The 25,739-nt window shown below is 42.7% G+C and overlaps 1 protein-coding gene and 1 pseudogene across 1 annotated transcript in view; one reads left to right on the forward strand and one right to left on the reverse strand.

Annotated features, from left to right (window-relative positions):
* Nucleotides 1-356: 356 nt before the first annotated feature.
* LOC117355003 lies at nucleotides 357-21,778 on the forward strand (annotated as a pseudogene).
* A 501-nt stretch (nucleotides 21,779-22,279) lies between these two features.
* RNF139 (ring finger protein 139) overlaps nucleotides 22,280-25,739 on the reverse strand; it is a 41,157-nt gene continuing 37,697 nt past the window's right edge. The window contains exon 2 of the mRNA XM_033932956.1: nucleotides 22,280-25,230. Coding sequence (XP_033788847.1) covers nucleotides 23,417-25,230 — 1,814 coding nt within the window. The 3' untranslated portion in view covers nucleotides 22,280-23,416. The remainder of the gene's footprint in view (nucleotides 25,231-25,739) is intronic.

Genomic DNA, 25,739 nt, shown 5'->3' on the forward strand with positions numbered 1-25,739 from the left:
TTTCAGTCTCTCCACTATGGCCTTATCCTCCCCTTTTGCTCCTTGATCATCCAACGGTACCACAGATTCCCTCATAGGTTTTCTGCTTCTGATGTACTTTAAAAAATTGTTATGAGTTTTTGCTTTTCTTGCAAGTTTCTGTTTATATTTTTTCTTAGTGTCTTTATCACAGCTTTGCATCTAACTTGCCAGTGCTTGTGTTTCTTCTTATTTTCTTCATTCAGATCCTTTTTCCATTCTTTAAAGGATGTTTTCTTGGCTCTAATAGCCTCTTTCACTTTACCTTTTAACCACGCCAGCTCTCGTTTCCTCTTCTTTCCACCTTTGCTGATACGTGGAATACATCTGATCTGGGCTTCCACGATGGTATTTTTAAATAACATCCATGCCTGGTTTACAGTCCTAACCTTTGCAACTGATCCTTTTAGCTTCTTTTTAACCATTTTCCTCATTTTATCATAGGATGGGTCATATTAGCATTTATTTTTCTTGCCTTTCTCTCATTTCTTTTCACATAGTGTGGAGTTGAATGTAAATTTAATGCCATTATATATTTTTATTTTTCAGTTTATGATTACAGGTGGAAATTTACAGGACAGCAAGGAAGCTCTACAGCTGGCTCAAACCAATGGTAATGTTTCTTACTGTAAATAAACAGATCAAGCATATTTGCTCGATAAGCAGATGTTCCCAACAGTCTTCTTTGTTAACATAGTCTGGATATGAAGAGGCAGTTCTGTCGGGCTCTGCTTGCATTGCTCAACGCCAAAACTGCTGTCTCGTTGCAGTTTGTATCTCAAGGCAAGAGGTGGCCTTGCTGCAGCTCCATTTTGCCAATTCTGAGAGAGTCTCCCAGCTGGGAGCGTTTTGTAGATGGTGCATGTCAATGCCGGTCTTTAACAATGACTGAACATACTACCAGGGAACATTGGTTGGTAGACCAGAACTTTAATTTCAGCAAACCTCTCCTGATTGCATGATGCTTTTTCTGAATGCCTTGACATCAAGGGGACTGACTCAAACTGTGACCTGTGTCCACCAGTACATATGGAAATACTCTGGATTTAAAGTTTTCTTTCCTTTTGAGGTGGATGTACAGTCTGGGTAGGATTCGCTTATGCCATTATTTGCTGACCTGACTGTATCTATCTCTGTCTCTCGCTCTATTTCTCCTCCGATGCATTCCACTAAATTAGTGTATCGCAAACTGTGTGCCTTGCGAGATTCCAGGTGTGCCGCCAGACGCCGGGGAGGAGGAGAGGCGCCAGTGCTATCTGTCTGCCTACAGGACATGCATCTTGCAGCGGGAGGCACATCCTGTAGGCAGTCAGCTAGCGCCAGCATCTTTCCTCTTCTCCACGCCTTTTCTTTTTAAGCGCTCCCCCCCCACCCCGGCATCTCAGGTCCTGCCTGGAGGGCCTCCGCGCATGTGCAGATGTTGATGTGATGATGTCACGCATGTGCGTGATGTCATCGCATTGACGTCCTGACCTGCGCGGAGGCCCTTGAGCCACTGCTCCCAATTTAGTATGCTGCCGGCTCGCAAAGTTTGCAAGACACTACACTAGACTATCGAGGCAATTTAAACAGTTTGAAAAACCAGCTCTCTTGGATTGTTGTTGTTGCCCAGTTCCCTGGTGTCCCCTCACTGCTACAGATAACCAAATTCAAGAGTGGTATTCTGTTTTGAGGGAAGAAGCATTGTAGCCTATGTGTGCTGGTAGTACCAGGAGTTAGAGAATGACACAGGGACAAATTTTTCCTCGTCCCCACAGGAGTTCAATTCCCCTGTCCCATCCCTGTGAGTTTTTTTGCTGTCCCTGTCCCATTCTTGTAAACTCTGCCTTAACCACACAAGCCTGGAACACTTATGATTTTAAAGTGTTTGAGGCTTGTGAGGATGAGGGCAGAGCTTGCTGGGACAGGAAAAGAACTCGAAGGGATGGAGAAAATGAGTTTCCGCGGGGGGGGGGGGGGGGATTTGTCTCCGTGTCATTCTCTGCCAGGAGGTGCAGAGGCCATACTGTTACACTGACTCTCTCTAGGTACAGAGGAGAGCCTTATGGATGCTGGAGAGGCAATGGAAAGTGTTACCAGGATGCCTGGGGATTTTAGTGGTTTATTGTACGACAGTAACTCATTTACAAACAGTCTGCTAGTAAGAACAAATGTACTACACTCGGTGTCCCCCTGCACCAAATAATTGGTGCTGAAAATTTCCGGCAGCTCTAGAGCTGATAAAATAAAATATAAAAGCAGGGCCTCCCCCACCGATACCATGAGTCCTCTCAACATCCCCTTCCTCTAAAGAGAAATCATAAGAGCAGGAAGGATGCCCACTCCCTGATGCCTCTTCAAAATGGAGGTGATGCACTGGGAGGGCTCTAAAGCCCTGATTGGCTCAGGTGCCTAAGGCCCCTCCCTTGGCCATTAAAAAAAAAACCAAAAGCAAGCTTCTCTTCCGATCAGCTGAATTGCAGGACTCCCCACCAGCTGTTTGAGGCTTCCCCTGCATCACAAGGAGAGCTCATTAGAATACTAATGAGCTCCTTGTAATGTATTTGCATAGCCTTCTCGGTAGCAGCCATTGTGCATCAGCTGGAGAGCTTTCTTTGACAGACCGCTTTAATGAGTCTTGTTATCATGGAAAGCTTTTTGTGCATCGGGGCCTGAGTTAAGAAACCTTATGTCATGTTCTAGAGCAGGGGTAGGGAACTCCGGCCCTCGAGAGCCATATTCCAGTCGGGTTTTCAGGATTTCCCCAATGAATATGCATGAGATCTATTTGCATGCACTGCTTTCAATGCATATTCATTGGGGAAAACCTGAAAACCCAACTGGAATACAACTCTTGAGGACCGGAGTTCCCTACCCCTGTTCTAGAGTAATATGACCTTTAGTCTCATTATTATCAAAGTGCTCAAGGTATACATTTAGAACTATAGGATAATGTGGGTTATAAATATTTTAAATAAGAATAGTACAGTAAAAATAATAACCATACAAACCAAAAGTATAAAACAAATACAATAATCGGAATCACCCTTGTATTCAGAATTGTTTGATGTTAAACTATAAGCCAAATAAATGATCATTCTTATTCATAAAATCTGACACTTGTTTTTTTCAGCATGATTTGTATCTTTGAAATATTTGAACCTCTTTCCCTCTTTATCTCAACCCTCCCCCCCACACACACACCTTTGCCCTCTCTTTCCATCTACCTTCCTTCTCCCCACCATCTCCTACTGGTGAAACTTTCCCTTCACTTCATCTATGAAGATGGTGAAGAGTTTTGTTTTGTTTTATATCATCAGACAGGTTTTATAGCACAGTTGGCTGCCACCCTACTCGCTGCAGAGAATTTGAGCAGAGGGATCCTGAGCAGTATTTAAGTGAATTAGGCAATCTCATTGAGAATAACAAAGGAAAGGTCGGAGAATGTGGTCTGGGTAAGGGCTGTCTGAATTTTTACCACTTGTATGCTGCAGTAGCTCTTTGTTAAAAACTTCAGAAGGCATCTTTCTAATTTTTCTTTTGTAGATTTTAATAGACTGAAATTTTGCCCTAAACATACCTAGCTCAAGTAAGGAAGATTTAATTCATGCAATGTCTCAGATTTTTCTGACGTGTTCCTCCGCTGTTGCATCTCTTTCTTCTAAAGTACTGTTTGCTGATGCAGTGCCTTGCAGTAGAGACTTGTACTGATGCCTCCTTCCCTCTCCCTGACAGGAAGCTCTTCAGAGGTAGGGCGGGAGGCAGCAGCTTTGAAACATGGGCTATTAATACTAGACAATGCATTGACATGCAGAACTTGTGAAACATCTGAGAAGAGGTGCAATGACAGAGTGGTAGCAACAGGAGCATGCTGGACATGGGTCCAGGATAAGGAAGAAGAAATGAGATGCTGAACTGGGAGAGAGAGAGAGGAGAGGAAATGAGATGCTGAAGCCAGAAGGGAAAAAGCAAAGGAAATTCTGAAGGGTAAGTAAGATGCTGGATTCAAGAGGGAGGGGGGGTGGAGAGAGAGAAGGATAGAGGGGATGCTGGACTCAAGGGGGTGGAGATACTGACTACTTTGAGGAATAGAGAGGAGAAGAGGCTTGATTATTGAGAGTAGGATCCTGAGCCATCTTGGGGCATGGGGGTGCATTGCGTATCTGATGGTTCACTTAGGGCAGGGGTGTCCAATGTCGGTCCTCGAGGACCGCAATCCAGTCGGGTTTTCAGGATTTCCCCAATGAATATGCATGAGATCTATTAGCATACAATGAAAGCAGTGCATGCAAATAGACCTCATGTATATTCATTGGGGAAATCCTGAAAATCCGACTGGACTGCGGCCCTCGAGGACCGACATTGGACACCCCTGACTTAGGGTGTCGAATACCCTTGGGTCAGCCCTGATTTTAAAACCACCAAAAATGCTGCTGGAGGATCCCTTTTTGGAGTTTACTGAATGTGGTGAACACCTCCCTGAGAGTTTTCTGAGTTTGTCATTCTGCCATACTGCTTTGGCTGGTGGGGAGTATAGAAATTCTGTCAGCCTAGCTGCTTTTACTATTCTGCACATGAGAAAGATAAAATTTCCTGCACAGGTTTGCAGGCAAGAAAAGTACAGAAGGCCATTGTTGGGGGCCAGTCCTGCTTACAGGGCCATAGTTTTTGGGGCCCCTTTGCTAGGGATTAAAACAATCTTTTGATTAGGTATTTAAAGCCAACAGTAATGTTCAAATAAGAAACTGTATAAAGGGTTATTTTTAAATTACCACCTGCTGTTTCCTTGAAAGGGAGGCTGAAAGAGGTTTGCACATCGTCCTGCACTAGCTGGTTTCATACGATTTGCGCAATTGTCTTGCGCGCATTTGACCAGCCACCGTTTCAAGCTGTTCTCTAGCTACAGTATTTACATTGTGGTATTTTCATCCATCTGCACTACTTCTTAGGGATGTAATCTGAAAAGAATGGAGACACAGATTATGTAGGATATAGAGTGAAACCCTGGATCTTTCTAATCCTGGTCATTAAGATTTGTTGTTGCCAAAGATCGATGCCATCTGGAGCAGTATATTTCCAACAGTCAGCAGTTGTACCCTAAGTAGAGCATAGTAGTAAGAATTTTGGGAAGCTCTTTGAGAGATTTACTAATTTATTGTAATTTTAAAAATGCAAAATATTTTAAATTGTATTTGTTACACAGATATTTTGAAAAACAGTTTGACCTGTCAGAGCAAACAAAGTTACCAATGTTCCTGCATTATAGAAATTCACACAAGGAATTTTTAGGTATGTTCTTTTGATCATTGCATACAACAACAAAGATTTTTATTAGAGAAGCTAAGCTTTTATTCTGAGTATTTGTTTCCCTCTTTCATGATGTTTGACTTGTTCTGCTTTTATTTTGCAGATATAATGAGGAAAAATCGAGACCGATGCGTTGGAAGAGTAGTAAGTACATTCTTTGCTTGGTCTCTTTCTCACTGCATTGGAGAACATCTCTCGCTTTTACTTGGCAAGTTCTTCCAGGGCAAGAGGATATGCAATGGTTCTCTTTTTATTGACATTGGAAGCTTTTCTTGTTTCATCTTAAGTCCTAGAGTTTTTTTAATTCCAAATGAAAAATTAAAAACTTAAGCACTAATCAATCTATTCATACAAACTCTCCACAACTGAGCAATCCATAAAATGATCATGTATACACACATAATACAGACATCAAAAATCTTTTCAAACCAGTTAACAATCTTTACGACATTCAGACCTTAACCTGCCCTATCTTAGACTCCCCACCTTTGGCCAATGCCCTACCTAGGGTAGATATGATCTGGAACACTTTTACCACCCTCACTGGCAACAATTCTGCAAGTTCTACTCTAAATATGCTGATTCCTATTGCAAATTAGACTGTTGCCCAACTAATGTGATGAAAGTCGCCCCAGTCACCTTCAAAGCCAAGTTACGCACTTGGTTTTCTTCCTTTCTACGGTCAGGTACTTTTCCAGAGACCCTAGGCCAGATCCTGATCACCCCGATAGTAAACAAAATCCCAAAGAATCAACCAAACTGTCTTCAAATTACAGACCATCGCTAACATTCCCATCTTTGTAAAGTTGATGGAAGGCCTGGTCAACCAGGACTAAGTAACCTATCTGGACAAATTCAGCATACTAAATGACAACCAATCAGGTTTTCGTTCCGGGTACAGCACTGAAACTGTCATCGCCTCACTGCTAGATTCACTCCACAGCTTATTTAGCCAGGACACAAGTGCACTGGTCCTGCAATTCGATCTAAGCAGTGCCTTGGACTTAGTTGATCATACTATTCTTATGGATTGCTTGGAGTCAATCGGTCTCTCTGGTAATGTGTTAAAATGGTTCCAGGGTTTTCTGAGCAAACGATCTTACCAAGTTTACAGCGACAACACTCATTCCTTCAGCTGGGTAAACTCGTGTGGAGTCCCGCAGGGCTCCCCCCCTATCCCCCACACTGTTCAACATTTACCTTGCCGCACTGGGGAACCTATTGCAAAGTTTAAAAATCAAATTCTACATCTATGCTGACGACATCACCTTAGTCTTTCCCCTAACAAAACCTATCCCCCAAGACGAAGAACCACCTGGCATCCATATTAAAGCAAATCGAACTATGGATGGCCGAATTCAAACTAAAACTCAATTCAGAAAAAATCAAATTCTTCCTGGCGAGTCCGAACGACAAAATCAAAGATTCATCATTTTCCTTGAATGGTCAAGTCTTTCCAATTACAGATTCAATAAAAATTCTGGGAGTAACTCTGAACCTCTACTTTACCCTTGAAGCTCACACCGACTTGCTGGTCAGAAAAGGCTTCTCAACATTGTGGAAATTAAGAACTATCAGAAAGTACTTCGATGCTGTCTCATTCCACTTACTGGTGCAATCCTCCATTCTAAGCTCACTCGACTACCGTAACATCGTTTATCTGGGGTCTTTCAAAAAAATCACTCGAAGACTCCGAATCATCCAAAACTCGGCAATCCGATTGATCTTTAGGTTAAAAAACTGGGAACACCTAACTCCCTACTACCAAAAACTCCACTGGCTGCCCCTTGAAGCGAGAGTGGTGTTCAAATTTGCCTGTCTCTGTTTCAAATCCATTCTAGGTTCGGCCCCCTAGTACTTGGTTCCCCACTTCAACCCTCCACAGCCTCAGGTACAAACTTAGATTAAGAGCCTTCCAGGGACAGGAAAATACCTTCTGTACCTGAATGTAACTCACCTTGCACTACAACCGAAAAAGGTTATGAGCTAAATCCATACGAATTGCCATACTGGGACAGACCGAAGGTCCTTCAAGCCCAGTAACCTGTTTCCAGCAGTAGTCCCAAGTACCTAGCTAGATCCCAAATAGTAAAACAGATTTTTTGCTGCTTATCCTAGGAATAAGCAGTGGATTTCCTCAAGCTATCTCAATAATGGCCTATGGACTTCTCTTTTAGGAAATTATCCATGCCTTTTTTAAACCCCGCTGAGCTAACTGATTTCACCATATTCTCCGGCAATGAATTCCAAAGTTTAATTACATGTTGCGTGAAGAAATATTTTCTCTGGTTTGTTTTAAATCTACTACTTAGTAGCTTCATCGCATGCTGCCAAATGTCTTTCCACTAAAGGCCACCACCCTGGTTCTCCTTTCCTTACTTATATTAACATAAGAACATAAGCAGTGCCTCCGCCGGGTCAGACCATAGGTCCATCCTGCCCGGCAGTCCGCTCCCGCGGCGGCCCAAACTGGTCTCGACCTGTCTGTATCACCAGAAGAGGCTCCCTTGCCACCTTGGTTTCTCATTTAAGTCCTGTCTTCCTATTGAAGTCCTAACCTTCCGGTCTTGCACATGCACGACCTGGTTTGGTTTCTATACTCATTACTTGGTTAGCTTTCTATACTTGTGTTACATCCCAGCTCCTCCCTCAGTATCCCACGATCCCTTTATCCCTCAGGAATCCGTCTATGATTTGTTTTTCATTAAATGTTAAATATGTTTATCTTTTTAGACTTGGTTATGTTGAACATAAATGTAACACCTTTTAGGTCCATTCATTTGATGGCACCAAAGAAGAAGCAGCTGCTATAATTGATTTGGATCTTTACATTGGAATTAATGGTTGGTAAGTATTTTTCCCTTAAATCTAAGCCTCCAGATTTGAATAGGGTTAAAAATACCCTGCATTGCTTACCTGTCTTTCTCCCTATTAAAGAACCAGTGACAACTGCTGGGTGAATATTAGGGTTACCAGATATCCAGGAAAACCCAGACATGTTCTCATTTTAGAGGACTATTCAGATGCCTGGATGGATTTTCAAAACCTGGCAATTGGAAGGCCCTGAGCATGGGGCTGCGTCTGGAGGGCCTATGAGCATGCGTGGATGCGACACGATGATGTTGCACACATGCACTTGATGTCATTGCATTGCACCCGTGGATGCTCCGAGGCCCTCCAGGCATGGCCAGGACTCGGGAAAGAAGAAATGAGGTTTGTGTGGGGCAGAACGGGGCAAGGTCACATATCCTCTTTTTTTATTTTTTTTTCATGAAGAAATCTGTTAACCCTACTGAATATTGACTCAAAATGTAAAAATAAAAAAATCACGTCAGATCTGTGCATTGAGTATGATTCCTACTGTAAAGCACTTTCACAAAAATTGTAGATAAATACGTGGACCCCCCCCTGTGTGATGTCCTTTTTGGCTACTTAAAGAATTTCAAAAGTAATGACTCAAATGTTAAAATATGGAGTTCTATAAATGGAAGTTGCACCTTCCCAGTGGAAATGCCTTGATGTTTTTAAGTGGTAGTTCTCTTAAGTGTTCTCCAGATAAAATGTAAGCCAAGAATTACATCTTAAAAGATGTGGCAGCTCTAGTACCTGGGCCCTCATCTAGCGCTGATGAAATTGTATGCAGAGTGGATTTGTGGTAGCAAATATCTGGTTCGCTTTGGTCATTAATAGCTGTGGGGAGTGCGTGGTGCGGTGGTTAGAGCTACAGCCCCAGCAGCCTGGGGTTGTGGGTTCAAATCCTGCACTGCACCTTGTGACCCTGGGCAAGTCACTTAATCATGTGAAACACACTCTCAAATACAGGCTTGGTGCAAGAAAACAATCAATTCCACAAACATTCACTGCACTAAAAAAAATGTTTATACCATGTTGTAGTTTAAATTTGTTGCATTGGAAGGATAACCTCAGGTCCCCAGTTACCGCTCGCTATTTTGACTTAGACTGGTTATAACCTCTCCCTACCATTTAACTTCAGCTTAAAACTTATCTTTTAATTTCAAAACTCTTCTTAGATTTTCAGTAGCCTTCATGCGACACAAGTATAAAGTTCTGTTCTGTTTTGTTTTTTGTTAGCTTGTTCTGTCCGAAGCCCTGACGCAGCGAAACACGGGCGGCCTTCATCGGCAACGGACAGCTGACTGTAAAAAGCACCACAGTAACAATAAGGGCAATAGTCTAGCATGAAAGCTAAAGCTAAGTATTTAACAATTTTGATGAACTTAAAAATCTAAGAAGAGTTTATAAATTCAAAGATAAGCTATAAGCAGAAGTTAAAGGGTAGGGAGAGTGAGGGGACAAGGGGGGGCCTTTTGTAACCCAAGAGGACATCAGAGTACAGTCCTCTTGGGGGGTTACCTTTCTTGTAACATTCAAAATTCATTGCTTGTCATTTTGCCTTGTTTGTTTGTGGTTCTTTATTGTTAATAAAAACAGATTTCAACATAAATGGTAGGGAGAGTAACAAGTCTAAGTCAAAATAATGAGTGGCAACCAGGGACCTGAGGTTATCCTTCCAATACAACAAATTTATGGTTACACTTCTTCCTCATCATTCGCGGGGGATACGGGCAGAGCCAGACCGCGAATGACGAAAAATCGCAATTATCCGGCTCTGACCCACCCCCACCTCCCTGCCACCTTCCCGGCCTTACCTGGTGGTCTAGAGGGCTTTCGGGGCAGGAGCGATCTTCCTACGCTCCTGCCTCGTGCAGATCGCCATGAGAAAATGGCTGTAGGAAGTTCCCGACGTAGTCTCGAGAGACCACGGGAACTCCCAGCAGCCATTTCCTCATGGCGATCTGCACGGGGCAGGAGCGTAGGAAGATCGCTCCTGCCCTGAAAGTCCTCTAGACCACCAGGTAAGGCCGGGAAAGTGGCAGGGAAGGAAAAAATATGGGGTTTTTAAAAGTTTAGACTGTTTTTTTTTAATTTTCCCCCTCCCCAGAAAAAAAATTGCAATTATCTGAAACCGCAAATGGAGAAACCGCGAATGGGGAGGGGGAAGTGTATATTCATGTTTAAACTACAACATGGTATATAAACGTATAAACATTTTTTAGTGTAGCAAGTCACTTTTTCCCCCAGTGCCCCAGGTACATTAGATAGAGTGCGAGCCCACCGGGACAAATAGGGAAAAATGCTTTGTAATATGTGGAATATAAATAAATAAACAATTGGCAAATCAGATTAAGTGATTTTCCCATTTCTGGTGACTATTGCTGAAACTTGAAACTAAATTTTGACTGCAAGAGAACAATGCAATTCATGAATTATACTCTTTACTGTGTCACTCTTTTCCTTTTATTTCCACATATAAATGGAATGTGGAATTTTTTTCTTTCAAATCTTTTACTAAATCAGTAAAACTGCAATTCACAGGATGTGTAACCTCATATGTTGTGGGATTTTTTTTTTTTTTTTAGCTCTTTGAAAACTGAGGACAATTTAGAAGTGTTAAAGTCATTCCTAGTGAAAGGTTGATGATAGAGACTGGTAAGTTGCTACTTTGCACTACATGACATTTTGAAGAAAAAAAAATGAGTCTGGTAAATATAAGAGAAGCCAGACCTGATGTTGAGCTGGTAGCAGTCGGCAGTTTCAGGAAGATACCCTGTCGTAAGAAATCTATACATGCAACTTTAGACCTGTCAAGGGTATACCACAGCCCCAGTGACTATCCATGAGGTACATTTATATATACTGTGTTTCCAATGTATACACGTTTGTGCATAGTTAAGGATATCCTGAAAATACAAGTGACTGTGAGGTTCTATGACAGGATTGGAAAGCCCCGACCAATAGCCTGCAGCTTATCAAATCATTCCAGGGTTTTTCAACCCTCTCCTAGAGGCATGCCTAGCCATAGGTTTTCAGGGTTACCATATTGAGTACGCAGGAGAGAGATCTGCATATGCTAGATTTCCGGTGTATTCAGATCTGTCTCATACAAGGCTAAAGTGGCTAGGGCTCTTCAGCTTGGAGAAGAGATGGCTCAGAGGTGATATGATAGAGGTCTATAAAATAGTGAGTGGAGTGGAAAAGGTAGATGTGAATTGCTTGTTCACTCTTTCCAAAAATACTAGGCCTAGGGGGCATGCGATGAAGCTACTAAGTAGTAGATTTAAAACCAGATAAAATATTTCTTCACACTACAGGCAATTAAATTCTGGAATTCATTGCCGGAGAATGTGGTGAAATCAGTTAGCATTGTGGGGTTTAAAAAAGGTGTGGATGATTTCCTAAAAGAGCAGTCCATAGGCCATTATTGAGATGACTTGGGGAAATCCACTACTTATTCCTAGGATAAGCAGAATAAAATCTGTTTTACTACTTGTTGGGGACCTGGGTTGGCCTCTGTTGGAAACAGGATACTGGGCTTGATGAACCTTTGGTCTGTCCCAGAAGAGAATTCTTATGTTCCTAAATGATTTACAGATATCCTGGAAGTCAGATCAGTTAATTGCGCCTTTCAACCAGCTAAACAGCCTTAAATGACCTTAAAAGTGTTTTTAGTGAAATGAGCTAGAAAAATCACACTATAATCCAAAAAAGTGGGAAAAGATGTCTATAAAATAATGAATGGAGTGGAATGGAATGGATAGACGTGAAATCACTTGTTTTACTCTTTCCAAAAGGAGAAGGACTAGGGGGCATGCAATACAGTTAGTAACATGCAACACCAGCTTGGTCTCTTCCCACCTCTCTTAAGCATCCCCAGAACACACTACAGCTTTCTCTCTTTCTCCCCAGGGTACACAACACCACCTTCTTCTTTGTTCCTTTCAGCTTCCTTGGGTTATATCCCAACCTGTTTTCGTCAGGACACAAAATACCATTTTGCACAGCCCTGTAGCTCTTTGCTTTCTAACAAGAAAAGAGAAACCCAAAAGGACCACAGTGGATGGAGAGACCAGCAGGATGTTCCTGATACAGGCATTTATTCAGTCAATTCCCAAATGCTTGGTCGGTCAATTAAGATATGCATAAAATCAGGAAGGACCCGACATGGTCTGTGTTTCGGCAAATGCACTTTTATCCAGGGTCCTAATGCTACTATTAGACACAGTGCAGACCCTACAGCTTTGGCTTCATGTTGATTTTGCAACATCCACATTTGCCTAATATTACCATTAGGACCCCTGAAGATGTGTTTGCCGAAACACGGACCGTGTCAGATCCTTCCTGATTTTATGCATATCTTAATTGACCGACCAAGCATTTTGGAATTGACTGAATAAACGTCTACATCAGGAACATCCTGTCCACAGTCTCTTTCATTTGCTGGTCACTCCTTGCTTTCCCTCAGCACAACATGCCATTTTGTATGCTCCCTTGCCTTCAGGCACACATTTTTTGCTGTTGCACAGCTCTAGTTAGTCACTCCTTAATATCTGGCCGCATTCTCCCCTTCTGCTTGGAGTTAGACTGCTAATTTGAGCTACACAAGACACTGTATATAGCCTCTTGATGGAAATCAGCAGTATGAGCCCAAGTGCAATAGGAAGATGCAGCCAAAATGCAGTTACTCTTGGCAGGTGATTGATGATGCCAGGCACTGAAAAATAGTAATATATGCTAGAAGGGACCCCAAATTAAACCAACTGTTACCACTGCTACCTATGTAGAATTCTACATGAGGCATTCCACACACTCTAAACGCTAGTCTATACCAGTAATTAGCATTTGTTACAAGTTGTGTTTCTGTGTAACCTTGTTTTTCTTTAAAATAATAGATGCTCCCTGGTGTGGAGTGAAAAACACTCATGCTGGGTCCAAACACGTAAAAACCACATTTCCTTCAAAAAAGAAATGGGAAGCAGGGCACTGTTTGAAGGACAGAAATGAACCCTGTCACATAATGTAAGTACATCAGGTTTGTACTCAAGAAATTTTGTGCAGCGAAATGTGAGAAGTGCAAGGCAATTAGGTATTATAACTCTCGGTAGTGTTAAGGAAACACCTTTTATTCAGACTACCATAGACGTTGTGTCTTATGGACTCAGTCAATATGAATTGGTGCTAATTTTTATTTTTTAATTACAGTCTGCAACACTCAGTAAATTAAGGGGTTCTGTTATTATAGTGTGGTAGGTTTTTTAATTTAAACACGTTTTAATAACAAAATCAAATCAAAAGATTTGATCATGTTATTCCACTTTTTCTTCAATAGTATTGGGTTCCGTGCTCTTATAGGGTACTGTTTAAAGTGTTAGTTCTGTATCGCTTGGTAGACTAGTATAATCCTTACGAATGGGTTATATGCCTCACTGCTACCAGCAGGTGGAGACAGAGCACAAACTTGTATATCAGGCTAGAATTCCCCTACTAACCAGTCAGTCTCAGTCTCCATAGCAGGTGGTAAGACTAGATTGGCTCCCCTCTTAGTTTTGTTGAAACTTTGTTTTTGGGTTCCCCTTATTGTGCCGGATAGAGCTTGGACAGGTCCTGTTTGGAGATCCTTCTGACATCGGGGGTGTTAAACCCAGCGGGTCTCATGCTGGGTCCTTCCCCCCACGTTCATCCATCTCCCCACATTTTTGTAGAGGTGCCTCAGCCAGCGGCCTGGCCCCCTGGTTGGTCAGCCCTCCAGCTTTGAGAGTTGTTCTATTAAAAAAAAAAAAAAAATCCTGGCTTGACAGGGATTGCCTAGGTAAGAAGGGGTATTCAGATGAGGTAATCTCAACTCTCTTGAGGTCCCGGAGGCTTTCCACCTCTCAGGCTTAAGTGAGGGTTTGGCGACTATTTCAGGAGTGGTGTACTGCGCATGGAGTGGTCTCTCTTCTCGCTTCCCTGCCTAACATTTTAGAGTTCTTGTAGGATGGCCTGGTCAGGGGACTGGCTTGGTTTTCTCTCCGGGTTCAGCTAGCGGCTTTGTTAGCCTTTCGTGGGTTGTTGAAAGGTCAGCGTTTGACTGCCATTCCTGATGTGATTCGCTTCTTGCGGCGGCCAAATTGCTCAAGCCTCCCATACAACCCTCTGTTTCTTCTTGGGATCTAAATCTGGCTCTGTCAGTTCTAGTGCGCCCTTCCTTTGAACCGTTGGGCGACTGCTCTTTGAAGGACCTTACTCTTAAAACAGTCTTCTTGGTGGCTATTACTTCAGCTAGCTGTGTTTCTAAGCTGCAAGCTTTCTCTTGTAGGGCTCCCTTCTTGGAGTTTTCTAAGGAGCGGGTTGTCTTGAGACCTGTTCCTTCCTTCCTTTCTACCAAAGGTAGTTTCTCCTTTTCAAGTCAATCAGGCCATGGTCCTCCCGGTGTTGAGTAGCCGGGAGGGCTCTTCCAAGCAGAGACAGTGCACAAGTTGGATGTCGGTCAGGTCCTTCACTCTTATGTGCAGAGGACCCTGGAGATCAGAACTTCAGATCATCTCATTGTCCTTCTAGCGGGTCCTTGTTAGGGGGATGGCATTCTAAGGCTACTATTGCGCATTGGATCAAGGAGACTATTGCTTCCGCTTATCTTATGAAGAAGAAGCCTGTTCCAGAATTTATCAAGGCTCATTCCATTAGGGGTCAGGCAGCTTCTTGGGCTGCGTCTTCTCTAGTGCCTCCAGTGGATATTTGCAAGGCTGCAGTTTGGTCTTCTCTGCATTCCTTGGGAGGATCGGAAGCCTTGGGCTCAGCCTCCTCCGGGGCTGGGGATCTGCAGGAGGTGCATTCACAGGGGAAGAGACTCTTTCTAGGTCCCTTCAAAAATGTATTGGCTAAGCAGTCACATGGGTGCTGCAGAGTGCAAGGCTGGAAGAGACCCCCAGTACAAGGTTTCACCACAAATTTTGAATCTTTATGTGGAATGCCTATTTGAATTGCCGAGGGTTCTCAGCATCTGTTAGCAGCACAAAAGTGGTGGTGGTGCAGGGGTTCTCTCAACATGCCCTCTTCGATGTACCCCTGAAAAACCAGCACTGGGAACCCCCTCCCCCCCTTAGTGCACCTAAGAATAACAAACCACATTTCATTTGATAGGAACTCAGTGCATTTAAGAATAAATTTATTTAAAACATCAAAATAAATTAGTGTCTAAAGCTCTAAAATTAATTCAGTGACTAACATGTGATACTTAAACTAATAATAATCCTTAGAAGTATCTTAATAGGAACTCTTTATAATCTAAAAATCTCCTCCACCATTTCAATATATTACTATAAAAATCTTACCTTTTAAGAATTATTAGTTTAAGTATCACATGTTAATTAGTCATTGAATTAATTTTAGAGCTTTATACACTAATTTATTTTGATGTTTAAAAATTTTTTTTAAGTGCACTGAGTTGCTGTCAAATGAAATGTGGTTTGTTATTTATTCTTAGGTGTCATCAATTGAGTTTTATTACACAGGATAAAGTAGTAGAAAGGGATTTATTTTTTTTAAACATTCAATATCACTTTAATATTTATTGTGTTTGTATGACTGGAGTTTGATTTTATATATAATCCTTGTTTATATTGGTTTTAAAAAAGTACAAAGTAGAATGCACTGCGCATGTGTTAAATTGGTTCAAGTGCGCATGTGCACAGATCGCTTTAGTTCTTGATTTAGCTGTTTTTTAACAGAATATTAAATCAGTGGGTTAATTGGAAGAATAAGATCTGGATTGTCTTTTAATATGGAAAGTGTTTCAATTTAAAGGACGCGGTGTAAATATTAATGGTTTTGAAACGCGCATGCAATCAGTGAACTGCGCATGTGTAAGGGGTTTATAAAAGACGTAATGTAATATGGTGGGCGTGCAGATTAACTCTAGCCCCAAATGAATAAGGACGCTGAAATAGGTGAGTCCGAAAGTAATAGAGTAAAAGTTTAATGTGAATTGACGATTTAAATTTTAGTTTGACTTCTTAATATTTAACTCAGAGCATGTTCTGAAGCAATCTGGTGTCTCAGTGTTTTGAATTTAAGAGAGCCTGATGTAATATGAATTTAAGAACTCAGCTAGTGGTAACTGAGTAACTGTGAGGTCAATTAGTCTTAGAACCTAGTGCCGGAGTATGTAATCTTCACCGCTTTTCTTTTGGCACTTTGGTGTTTATATTTTATATAGCTAAGAGAGCCTGACATAAGTAACCCAGTGATTGGAAATTGAAAATGTTTTGGTTTTAAATGACTTATTATTTTCTTTTTTCATTAACTGTCGGATACTTTTACATGATTTTATCTTCTAGTCACTGATTTAATTATTTTTCAGTTGTTTGAATTAAGTAGTCTTTATCTGAAGAGTATAATTGAACTATCATGATTGAGAGCATTTATGTACTTTATTTAATAATTATGAATTAGACAGTTATGAAATTTAAACTATTTTGTACAGTATTTGTGTATTTTAAAATGTCATATATGGAATGAATGAGTAATTGATTACAAATATTACATTGAATTCATAGAAGTTTTTAACACAGTCTAAAGCAGTAGTCTCAAACTTGTGGCCCGCCAGGTACTATTTTGAGGCCCTCGGTATGTTTATCATAATCACAAAAATAAAATAAAAGTTTCTTGATCATACGTCTCTTTAGCTATAAATGACATTATTATTAAGACTTAGCCGAAAGGAAAGATTTATAAACTATAAAGAGTTTTACATCATGCAAAATTGTCTTTTAACCCAGGACAAGCAGGCAGCATATTCTCTACATGTGGGTGACGTCATCCACGGAGCCCTGTCCGGACAGCTTTTCAAGCAAACTTGATTGAAGATTTTAAAGTTTGCTAGTGCTGCACTGTGCATGCGTGTGCCTTCCCACCCCACTAGAGGGCGCGTTTCCTCAACGTGGTCCTCAGTTCTTAGTTTTCTGTGGAGCCAGAAAGCCCTGTCTCTCTTCTCTGCGATTCTAAGTGCTTTTCTTGCACCGCGGCTTTTTATTGTTTTCCTTCGGAAGTCGCTGTGCCTCGCATCTTTTATTCTTTTCATAACCTCGGAAAAAAACAAAACTATTTTGGTTTTCCTTTTTCGTTCGCGACCGGGGGACCCCAGTTTTTTCTTGGCCGCCGGCATTGCAGTGGCCGCGGCATTCCTTCCTGTCTTATGTCCTGGCCTCTTACCGGGTTCAAGAAGTGCACGCAGTGCAGTCTGGTGATTTCCATCACAGACCCACACCGTTGGTGTTGACCACCCTACGGACTCTTGCCCTCTTCAGCCTCAGGTTCTTCGTTGACAGCGGGCGAAGATTGTAGAACTCTTCCACATGGACCCGCAGGTGGATAAATCCTCGACCCCGGTCTCGGCCTCGGGTAAGTCTCCTCTTCCTCATTCAGGTTCAGCTCAGCTACCGAAGAAGCCGTCCTCGGAGTCTCTGGCCAACCAGGCAGTTAGTGTAGTCCTGCCGGCTTCGACGAGACCTCCTCCTAAGCGTGCCTCCACGTTGCGGGAATACTCTACATCGAGGTTGCACTCGTTGGAGTGCACTGCTGCACCAGTATGTCCATCTCCTTTGCTCTCGGTGCCGATGTTCGAGGATATGCTTAAGGCTATTTTAACCTCGCAGATCTCCTCTGCTTTGGCTCAGCTTGCCCCGGCCTTGACCTCACTCGTTGACCAGTGAGCGTCGCGACGAGGGCTCTCGAGGCAAGGTGCCTCCTCGCCTACTCCTCGTGGCGGACTTCTCCTGCCGCCCGGCCTCGGTCGAAGCACCGGCCTAAACGTACTTCTTTCTCGAGGCAGAGGGCTGCCAAACGGTACAGGGATTCTCCCCCAAGGCGGGATAGGTCATCAGGCCCTTGGACCTAGTACTGTCGGACCCTCGTCTTCGCCATTCTCCCGTGCCGTCTCGGTCTCCGAACCTAGGGGCTTTGAGGTCGAAGAATCCAGCCATCCTGCCGAGTCAGGCTTCCCGGCTCTCCGTTCCTTGGACCCCTGCATCCTCGCCTTCCCTGCTTGTGGACACCGACATGCCAGCACAGTACTCGAGGGAGGCTTCCTCCTCGTTCTCTGCTGCCCCGAAGTCCCGCTCGGCTTCGCCCATTGGGCATTCTGCGTGCAGGCCGTCCTCCTTCGCCAGGTTCGTGACGGATATGGGCAAAGCGCTGCAACTGGACCTCCAGTCCGGATCCAGGTATACCCGGGAATATTTGGAGGAGATGGAACATAAGAAATGCCTTCAACGAATCAGACCTTTGGTCCATCTAGTCCGGCAACCCGCACACGCGGAGGCTAATCTGGGTGTTCCCTGATGAAGACCTTATTTACCCGTATCCCTCAATGTGATTTGCAAGGAGGTGTGCATCCAACTTGCACTTGAATCCCATAATGGAGGTTTCCGTCGCAACTTCCTGACATTTGTCCTGGGCCTGTCGCCCCTCAATTTCAGTCCATGACCTCTTGTCCGAGTAACATTTGACAATGTGAATAATGATGCTTCTTGCTCTATTTTGTCGAAACCTTTTAGTATTTTATGTTTAAATGATTTTTATTATTCCAGCAGTAAGAAGCAAATACAAACAGTAGTACCATTCAGGAAATAACATTTTCAACAATATAATCAGTTCCCCTCCCATACCCCCCTCCCCAAGAATCCATGGCCGGTCCAACAGCTGAGAGTGGGAATAAAATCTTAAACATTCAAAAGTCTACTGCGAGCACGTGGTGTGAGGTGCTGCCAGAAGTGCTCCCACACCTGACAAAATTTGCGACCCGGGCCAACAGTCAAGTCTCCCACCAAGTCAGGGAGTGTATGTGTGTGTGTATATATATACAGTGGTGCCTCACACAACGAACTTAATCCGTTCCAGGAGCAAGTTTGTTATGTGAAACGTTCGTTGTGTGAAACGCGTTTTCCCATAACAATACATGTTAAAAAAAATAATTCGTTCTGTAGCATAAAATATGCTAAGATGACATAAAAAAAGATAAATTTTTGGTTATTATTTTTATTTAGATACATCTAAAAACATAATTGTTTTTTAAAACAACACACATTTTTTAAATTTAAAGACAGACTAAGTAGAGTCTAATTTTACAGTGAGAGGGCAGAGTCTCAGCGGCAAAAACTGGGACTTAACTGTTCATTTTTTTTTTTTTTTTCTACCGTGTTTCCCCGATGATAAGGCAGGGCCATCAAATAAGACAGCCCCCCCTTTTTAGAAAAAAATGTAAAATAAGGCACCCCCCCCCCCCCGCAAATAAGCCACCCACCGATACCTGCGCTTACACGAATCGGGTGGTACGGTGGGTGACTCCGTGTAGTCCCTGGCACCCACGACACGATCGGGGCAAGAGGGAGCTCAAGCCCTCTTGCCCCCCCCCGACTCCCCGACACGATCGGGGCAAGAGGGAGCTCAAGCCCTCTTGCCCCCCCGACTCCCCGACACGATCGGGGCAAGAGGGAGCTCAAGCCCTCTTGCCCCCCCGACTCCCCGACACGATCGGGGCAAAAGGGAGCTCAAGCCCTCTTGCCCCCCCGACTCCCCTATTCTGATTGGCCCAGGCGCCTTAGGCCCCACCAGTAGGCGGAGCTTTGGGACGGATGGGCCAAACCGGCCTCATTCCGTCGATGGCTGCCTGCCGGACAGGCGGGTTTGGCTCCCGTCTGTCCGGCCAACTACAGAAAGGTACGGGGAAGTGGGTTGGGGGTGTCGTGGGGGTCGGCCAGGGGGGTCACGGGTCGGCTGGGGGGGCGGTCGGAGGTTCTTGGGGGGGGGCGGTCGTTGGGGGGAGGGGGGGTTTGCGTCGAGGGCAGGAGGGCCTGGGATCCCTCCTGCCCGTAATGTAGTGCAGGGTGGGGTTAGGGGGTCGCCGTGGCCAGGAGGACTTGGGCTCCCTCCTGGCCCGATATTGTCGGGGAGTTGGGGAATCGGCGGGGCAAGAGGGCTTGGGCTCCCTTTTGCCCCGATCGTGTCGGGGAATCGGCGGGGCAAGAGGGCTTGGGCTCCCTTTTGCCCCGATCGTGTCGGGGAGTCGGGGGGGCAAGAGGGCTTGAGCTCCCTCTTGCCCCGATCGTGTCGGGGAGTCGGGGGGGCAAGAGGGCTTGAGCTCCCTCTTGCCCCGATCGTGTCGGGGAGTCGGGGGGGCAAGAGGGCTTGAGCTCCCTCTTGCCCCGATCGTGTCGGGGAGTCGGGGGGGGGCAAGAGGGCTTGAGCTCCCTCTTGCCCCGATCGTGTCGGGGAGTCGGGGGGGCAAGAGGGAACCAGGCGGAGAGAGGGCAGTTAAGCGCAGTGCCTGCGCGGAAGGATGCAGCTCGGGCGACTTCGTTGTGTGAAACGAAGTTCGTTGTACGGATCAAGACATAAAGTTCGTTGTGCGCAGCGTTCGCTGTGCGAGGCGTCCGTTATGCGAGGCACCACTGTATATATATATACATATATATATACATATATATATATATATATATATATATATATATACACACACACACACACACACAAACACTCCCTGACTTCTCATAACAAAGCAGAAGAAATCATACTCTGTGAACTATCAAACCAATTCTCTCTTTCCAAACCATTGCCGCTCAGCGACAATGAGAACATCAGTTTAGCTTGAAGTAACTTGTACAAAACTTGTTCTGGAAAACAAAGCAAACAGTGCCGGTCCTGAATATATATATAGTTCAGTGCCATTTTCACGTGCTGGTAGATAGACACAGCTGTCTGGATCCATCTATTGTGCCTAAGGGAAAGAAAATTACCAAGTAAGACTTAATTTTACCTTATTTATTAATCTAGCATTGCCATTCTTCCTCTCATCTTAACCTTACCCAACATTATAGCTTTCTCTTCACCTGTGTCCAAAGTATGTAAGGACACTATTGCTACTTATACAAAACACTACCCTATCAAAAAAAAACAAAACAGTTGTATATTCAGGCAATTAACTAGAAAAGTGGCAGGTAATAGTAATTCTTGTTTTATGAAAGTTTTTTTTTTTTTTTCCAGTCAAGTGCTGGAGATAATGGCAGAAGAAGATCCACTTGAACTAGCCAACACAAAACAACAATACTATTAAAATCTTCTCTCTGGATCTATAAAACTATGAACTCTTGTCGGTCTCTATGCACCTGTACACAGTATATAGAAATAGCTTTAAAGTTATTTTTCAGGCAGCTAGTGCAGAGAGGTTCCCAAACTTTCTCTGTTCATGGTGCTCCTAGACCACATTTCCTCTCAGGAATTCCCATGGTGCCACAGTACATAGTTTGGAAACCACTGCACTAGGCTACTCTATTCAAAGCATTTACAAGCTGCTGTTTTTACCACTGTATTTATCATGGTAGGGGGGAGAACTAGAATCCATTAAAATAGTTTTAATCTCATAAATGAAATTGTAAACAAGCTATACAAAAATAAAAGCACATCCAGATTTTTTTTGCTGGGTGCTGCTTGATATGGAGCTCTTGTACTCTGCTAAGGCTGGGAAGGTCCTGGGAGCTATGGGAACACTGGCTACCAGATGTAGAAGAGGTAGAGCAGTGATACTCATGGTCCCAGTAGTGCTCGGGGAAGGCTTGGGTGTACCCAAGGTAGAAAATAGGCCAGTAGGATGCACAGCCACTATGCTCATGAGTTGCCTTGAACCTGTTTAAGCATAGCATGACTCAAATACCAATTAGATTCCTGCTGATGCAGGCCAAACCCAGAATTTGCGAGTGTACGCTTACAGCCAGCCAGGCCCACCAGAGACCAGTTAAGAGCTGGCTCAGGTCTAGGTCACCAAAGGGGAGTAATAGCTAGCTTGGTCATGTGTGAGAACTTGGGAGGGTGCCTTAACATACTGGGCTGAGTTCACTGTGGCACCCCTGGCTACTTACAAATCTCTAAAATTAGTCTGTAAAGCAGCTTAGGAAGGGGACCTTTTTACAAAAGCTTAGCACATACTAATGGGCATTAACATGAATCACTAGCATATAGGTATAAAATAGGACATGCAGCATTTAGCACCAGCTAAGCTTTAGTAAATGGGCCCAAAGACAGCCGCTCATGCTGACTTTTACTCTGCTGTCACTTTTCACTTCAGTCCCAGTATTTACCTTTACCAAGTCAGTCTGATCCAGTTACCAGCTATAACACTTAATAGTAACACATTCATAACATTTAACTTCTTAGGTAAATTTTATATATTTAAATATTTAACATTATATACTAATATTCAGTGCAAGGCTACTACTTTACAGAATTCTCATTCTAAGCACTTTTTATATTTCAGTGCTCACAGGTAACAGCAAATCATTTGTTAAGCTAGTGTTTCCCCAACCACAATCTATGAGTTCTGTGAACAGTCCTAGTTTTCATAACACTGTACCCCAAAATGAATATTGATGATCTGCATTTGAGGAAAAAACAAAGCTAATTTCCATAGTGTAGACACCCTGAAAACAAAACCTGTTAAAAGTATTTGAGGATTGCATTTTGGGACCACGTGTTGTAAAGATTTCTCCAATACAAAGCTGCTGTTTAGCTTTCAATTCTAATGAACCATCTTCAGTGCCTATCTAATACTGAATAGCCAACTTTACAGGAAGTGTCCAATGCGCTGCTCTTTCATTCTTTATTAAATAAAGTACAATAACGCTTCAAGAATCCTGATTCACGGAGACAGCAGACTGTAGGATGAGAGGTAAATTTATATCATTCATACAGTCATGTAGCAACAGGAAAAGGAGGTTATTCATCTGAAAAGGAGGAACATATCCAATTATACTTTAAGTTCACATTTTAGCTTTGTAAGTGTAACTTGTTCCAGCCTCATCTCATAGTGTGTAACTTATTTTAACGCTGAAGAGATTAAAGGCCCCTCTTTAGTAATATTTCGTTTTTCCACTGTTTTTCCTGCTGCAGATTTTAGATTCTGGCATTTCTTTGGCACAGTTTATACACCATATTTGTTCAAAAGCTGCTGTTCAATTTGTCTTAGAGCAGATTATGTGAAAACAATATTTTATTTCATGTACAACAATGTACATAAATTTAGACAGGTCACAAAAGAGACCAGCAGTAATGAAAGAGGTATATTTACAGCAGCACATAATAGTAAACCATTCACAGACTCAACATTGAGATACTGGCTTTTGTGCTTTCAAAATTACAAACTGTAAAATGAAAAACATTTACATTTAACTCAGTTTTTAACCAAATACCTCAATGATTTGTTTAAAAAAAATCTTTAATCCCCTTACAAGTCTGAATCCTCCTGAAGCTGTTCTTCAGCTGGCATGGCAGCAGGGGAGAGCCACTCTTCTTCCTCATACTCTGTACTATCATTATCTTCATTGAGATCAGGCTCAGGTTCAGCCACTTCATCTGCTAACAGCACCGGATTATTTTCATGTGGTACAGCAAACCCATTATTAGCAGAAAAGGATGTGCTCTCCTTGAGGTCATCCTCAATGTAGACTTTTTGATGGCACATTGGACATGTGTCTTGTATATAAAGCCATTTGCGAAGGCAAAGTGCATGAAAATAGTGATGGCATGGAGTAATGCGAGCAGATGTGTGAAACTCATGGTAACAGATTGCACATACATCATCTATTTCAGTTAACTGTTCTCCCTTTATTTCTGGAAGCGAATTGATCTTCTTAACAGCAGTTCTACGGTTCATGAAAGTCTTCCAACCATTTTTTGCTTGTAGGTAGATGTTGAAATAGGCATGTAGACACATCATACATGCTCGAATCTTACTTCCAGACTCGAACATCATAGTATATGCTCCATTCCCAAACATGATTACTCCAAATATAAATTCAATAATATTGCCCGTTGAACGCACATAGTAGACATAATCATCAAGCTTTTCCCATAGCACATTATAGTAACCGTCAATCATGAACAGTGTATAAACAGTTAAAGAAACAATTACTTTTAGGCAAAGTTCAACACAAAAGGCTGTTACTGCAAACAGCCACGTGTTTAGTGCGTAATATTGCCAAAGCACATAACTGAGTAAAATGGGAAGAAAGAAAAGGCAAGCAGAAACCAATAACACTGGGAAATGTCGACGGAAAGATGACACATGGGAGGCACTGAGGGACATTAGCACAGGGTCAGTCATTCCATGGATAAAATGTAAAATTGCAGTCAACAGAAGGCACATGTTACGGCTTAGACGAACAAGTCTTTCTTCAGGCTTCAGCCCACTCAACCCAGTTTGAAGAGCCAAAATGAAAAACAGAACAGGTGCTACAAAGCCAAGTCTTTTGTCTTCTTCTTCTGTGGACCCAATGAAGGCTAAAATCCCAAGTCCCAAATAATGTGCAATTGAGGAAATAACAGCACTCATCCCTAAGACAGTTAGAGTAGAATCACAACCACTAATAATAAGGTTGCAGACCAGCTCTGAAAAGTCATTCCAAGAAATTAAGAAAGATGAATTTCCTGAATCATTGGCTGTTACCTTTAAAACATACACTAAAACAACAGCTTGTGCAGTTAGTCTTGTCAACCAGAAGACACGCAGTATGTCTGGAAAATGGATTCTTTTCCAAGTATCTTCAACCAGGAGCTGCAATCCATAGACACGGTACATGTGCCTTATCAGGAGATAAACATACCTGGTTGAGTAGTAGAGCCATTTCACTTTCACAGACAGGCAAACTATGGTAAACACTGATAAACCCAGGCCAGAAATAAAGACCAAAATTTGTTGAATATCGAAAGGCAATTCAATAATGAACCCTATTACAGGAAGTAATAGATCCAATATTATCAGCTGTGAGAATATGGCTGGAATTTGAAGCAATGCAATAAACCCAATGCCAAAGATAAGTTGCAAGACAATAAGTGCCATCCAGAGTGAAGGTCCATTATAAAGAAGAAATTCGAGTCCAAGAGCTGCTCGGTAGTAGGTCCGGTAGAAGTCAATGTGCAAAGTGGCATAATAATTGACCAATACTGATGTTGCAGCTAGTAGAAATGCCAGACTGAACATATAAAACTTGAGAAGTGCTCGCTGCGGCAAGATGAGAACACCACTGGATACAAGCACACCTAAAGAAAAACCAAAAAGGATCATTTAGTACTAGGTAGACATATATGGATGTTATTCTAATAATGTGCAAATAATTTTTTCAAAGCAGTAAATAACTACACAAAGTTATGAACATTTCAATTTTCTCCTAATTTTCAAATTGTTCTTACCTGTTAATTTTCTTTCCTCTAGATGCAGCAGATGAATCCAGAGACTAGTGGGATAGCACATATCTACCAGCAGGCGGAGATAGAGAACTAATTAACAGGTGGTCCTATTGGTTGGCACTCTCCCTGTATCTTCAGTATTGCTCCTTGCCCAAGCAGTCATAACCAGAAATATGGTCAACATGTAAAAAAAACCTTCTTTCCCATAATAAATTTTAAAGGCAACAATAGAGAAAACAACTACCAACTATAACAAAACAGAGATCCAATAGCCAGAAAGGGTGGGCTCTGGATTTATCTGCTGCGTCTAGAGGAAAGAAAATTAACAGGAAGAACATAATTTTTCCTTCCTCAGCAACAGC

This window comes from Geotrypetes seraphini, chromosome 2 (assembly GCF_902459505.1).
Source record: "Geotrypetes seraphini chromosome 2, aGeoSer1.1, whole genome shotgun sequence".
In the NCBI taxonomy this organism is placed as follows: Eukaryota; Metazoa; Chordata; class Amphibia; order Gymnophiona; family Dermophiidae; genus Geotrypetes; species Geotrypetes seraphini.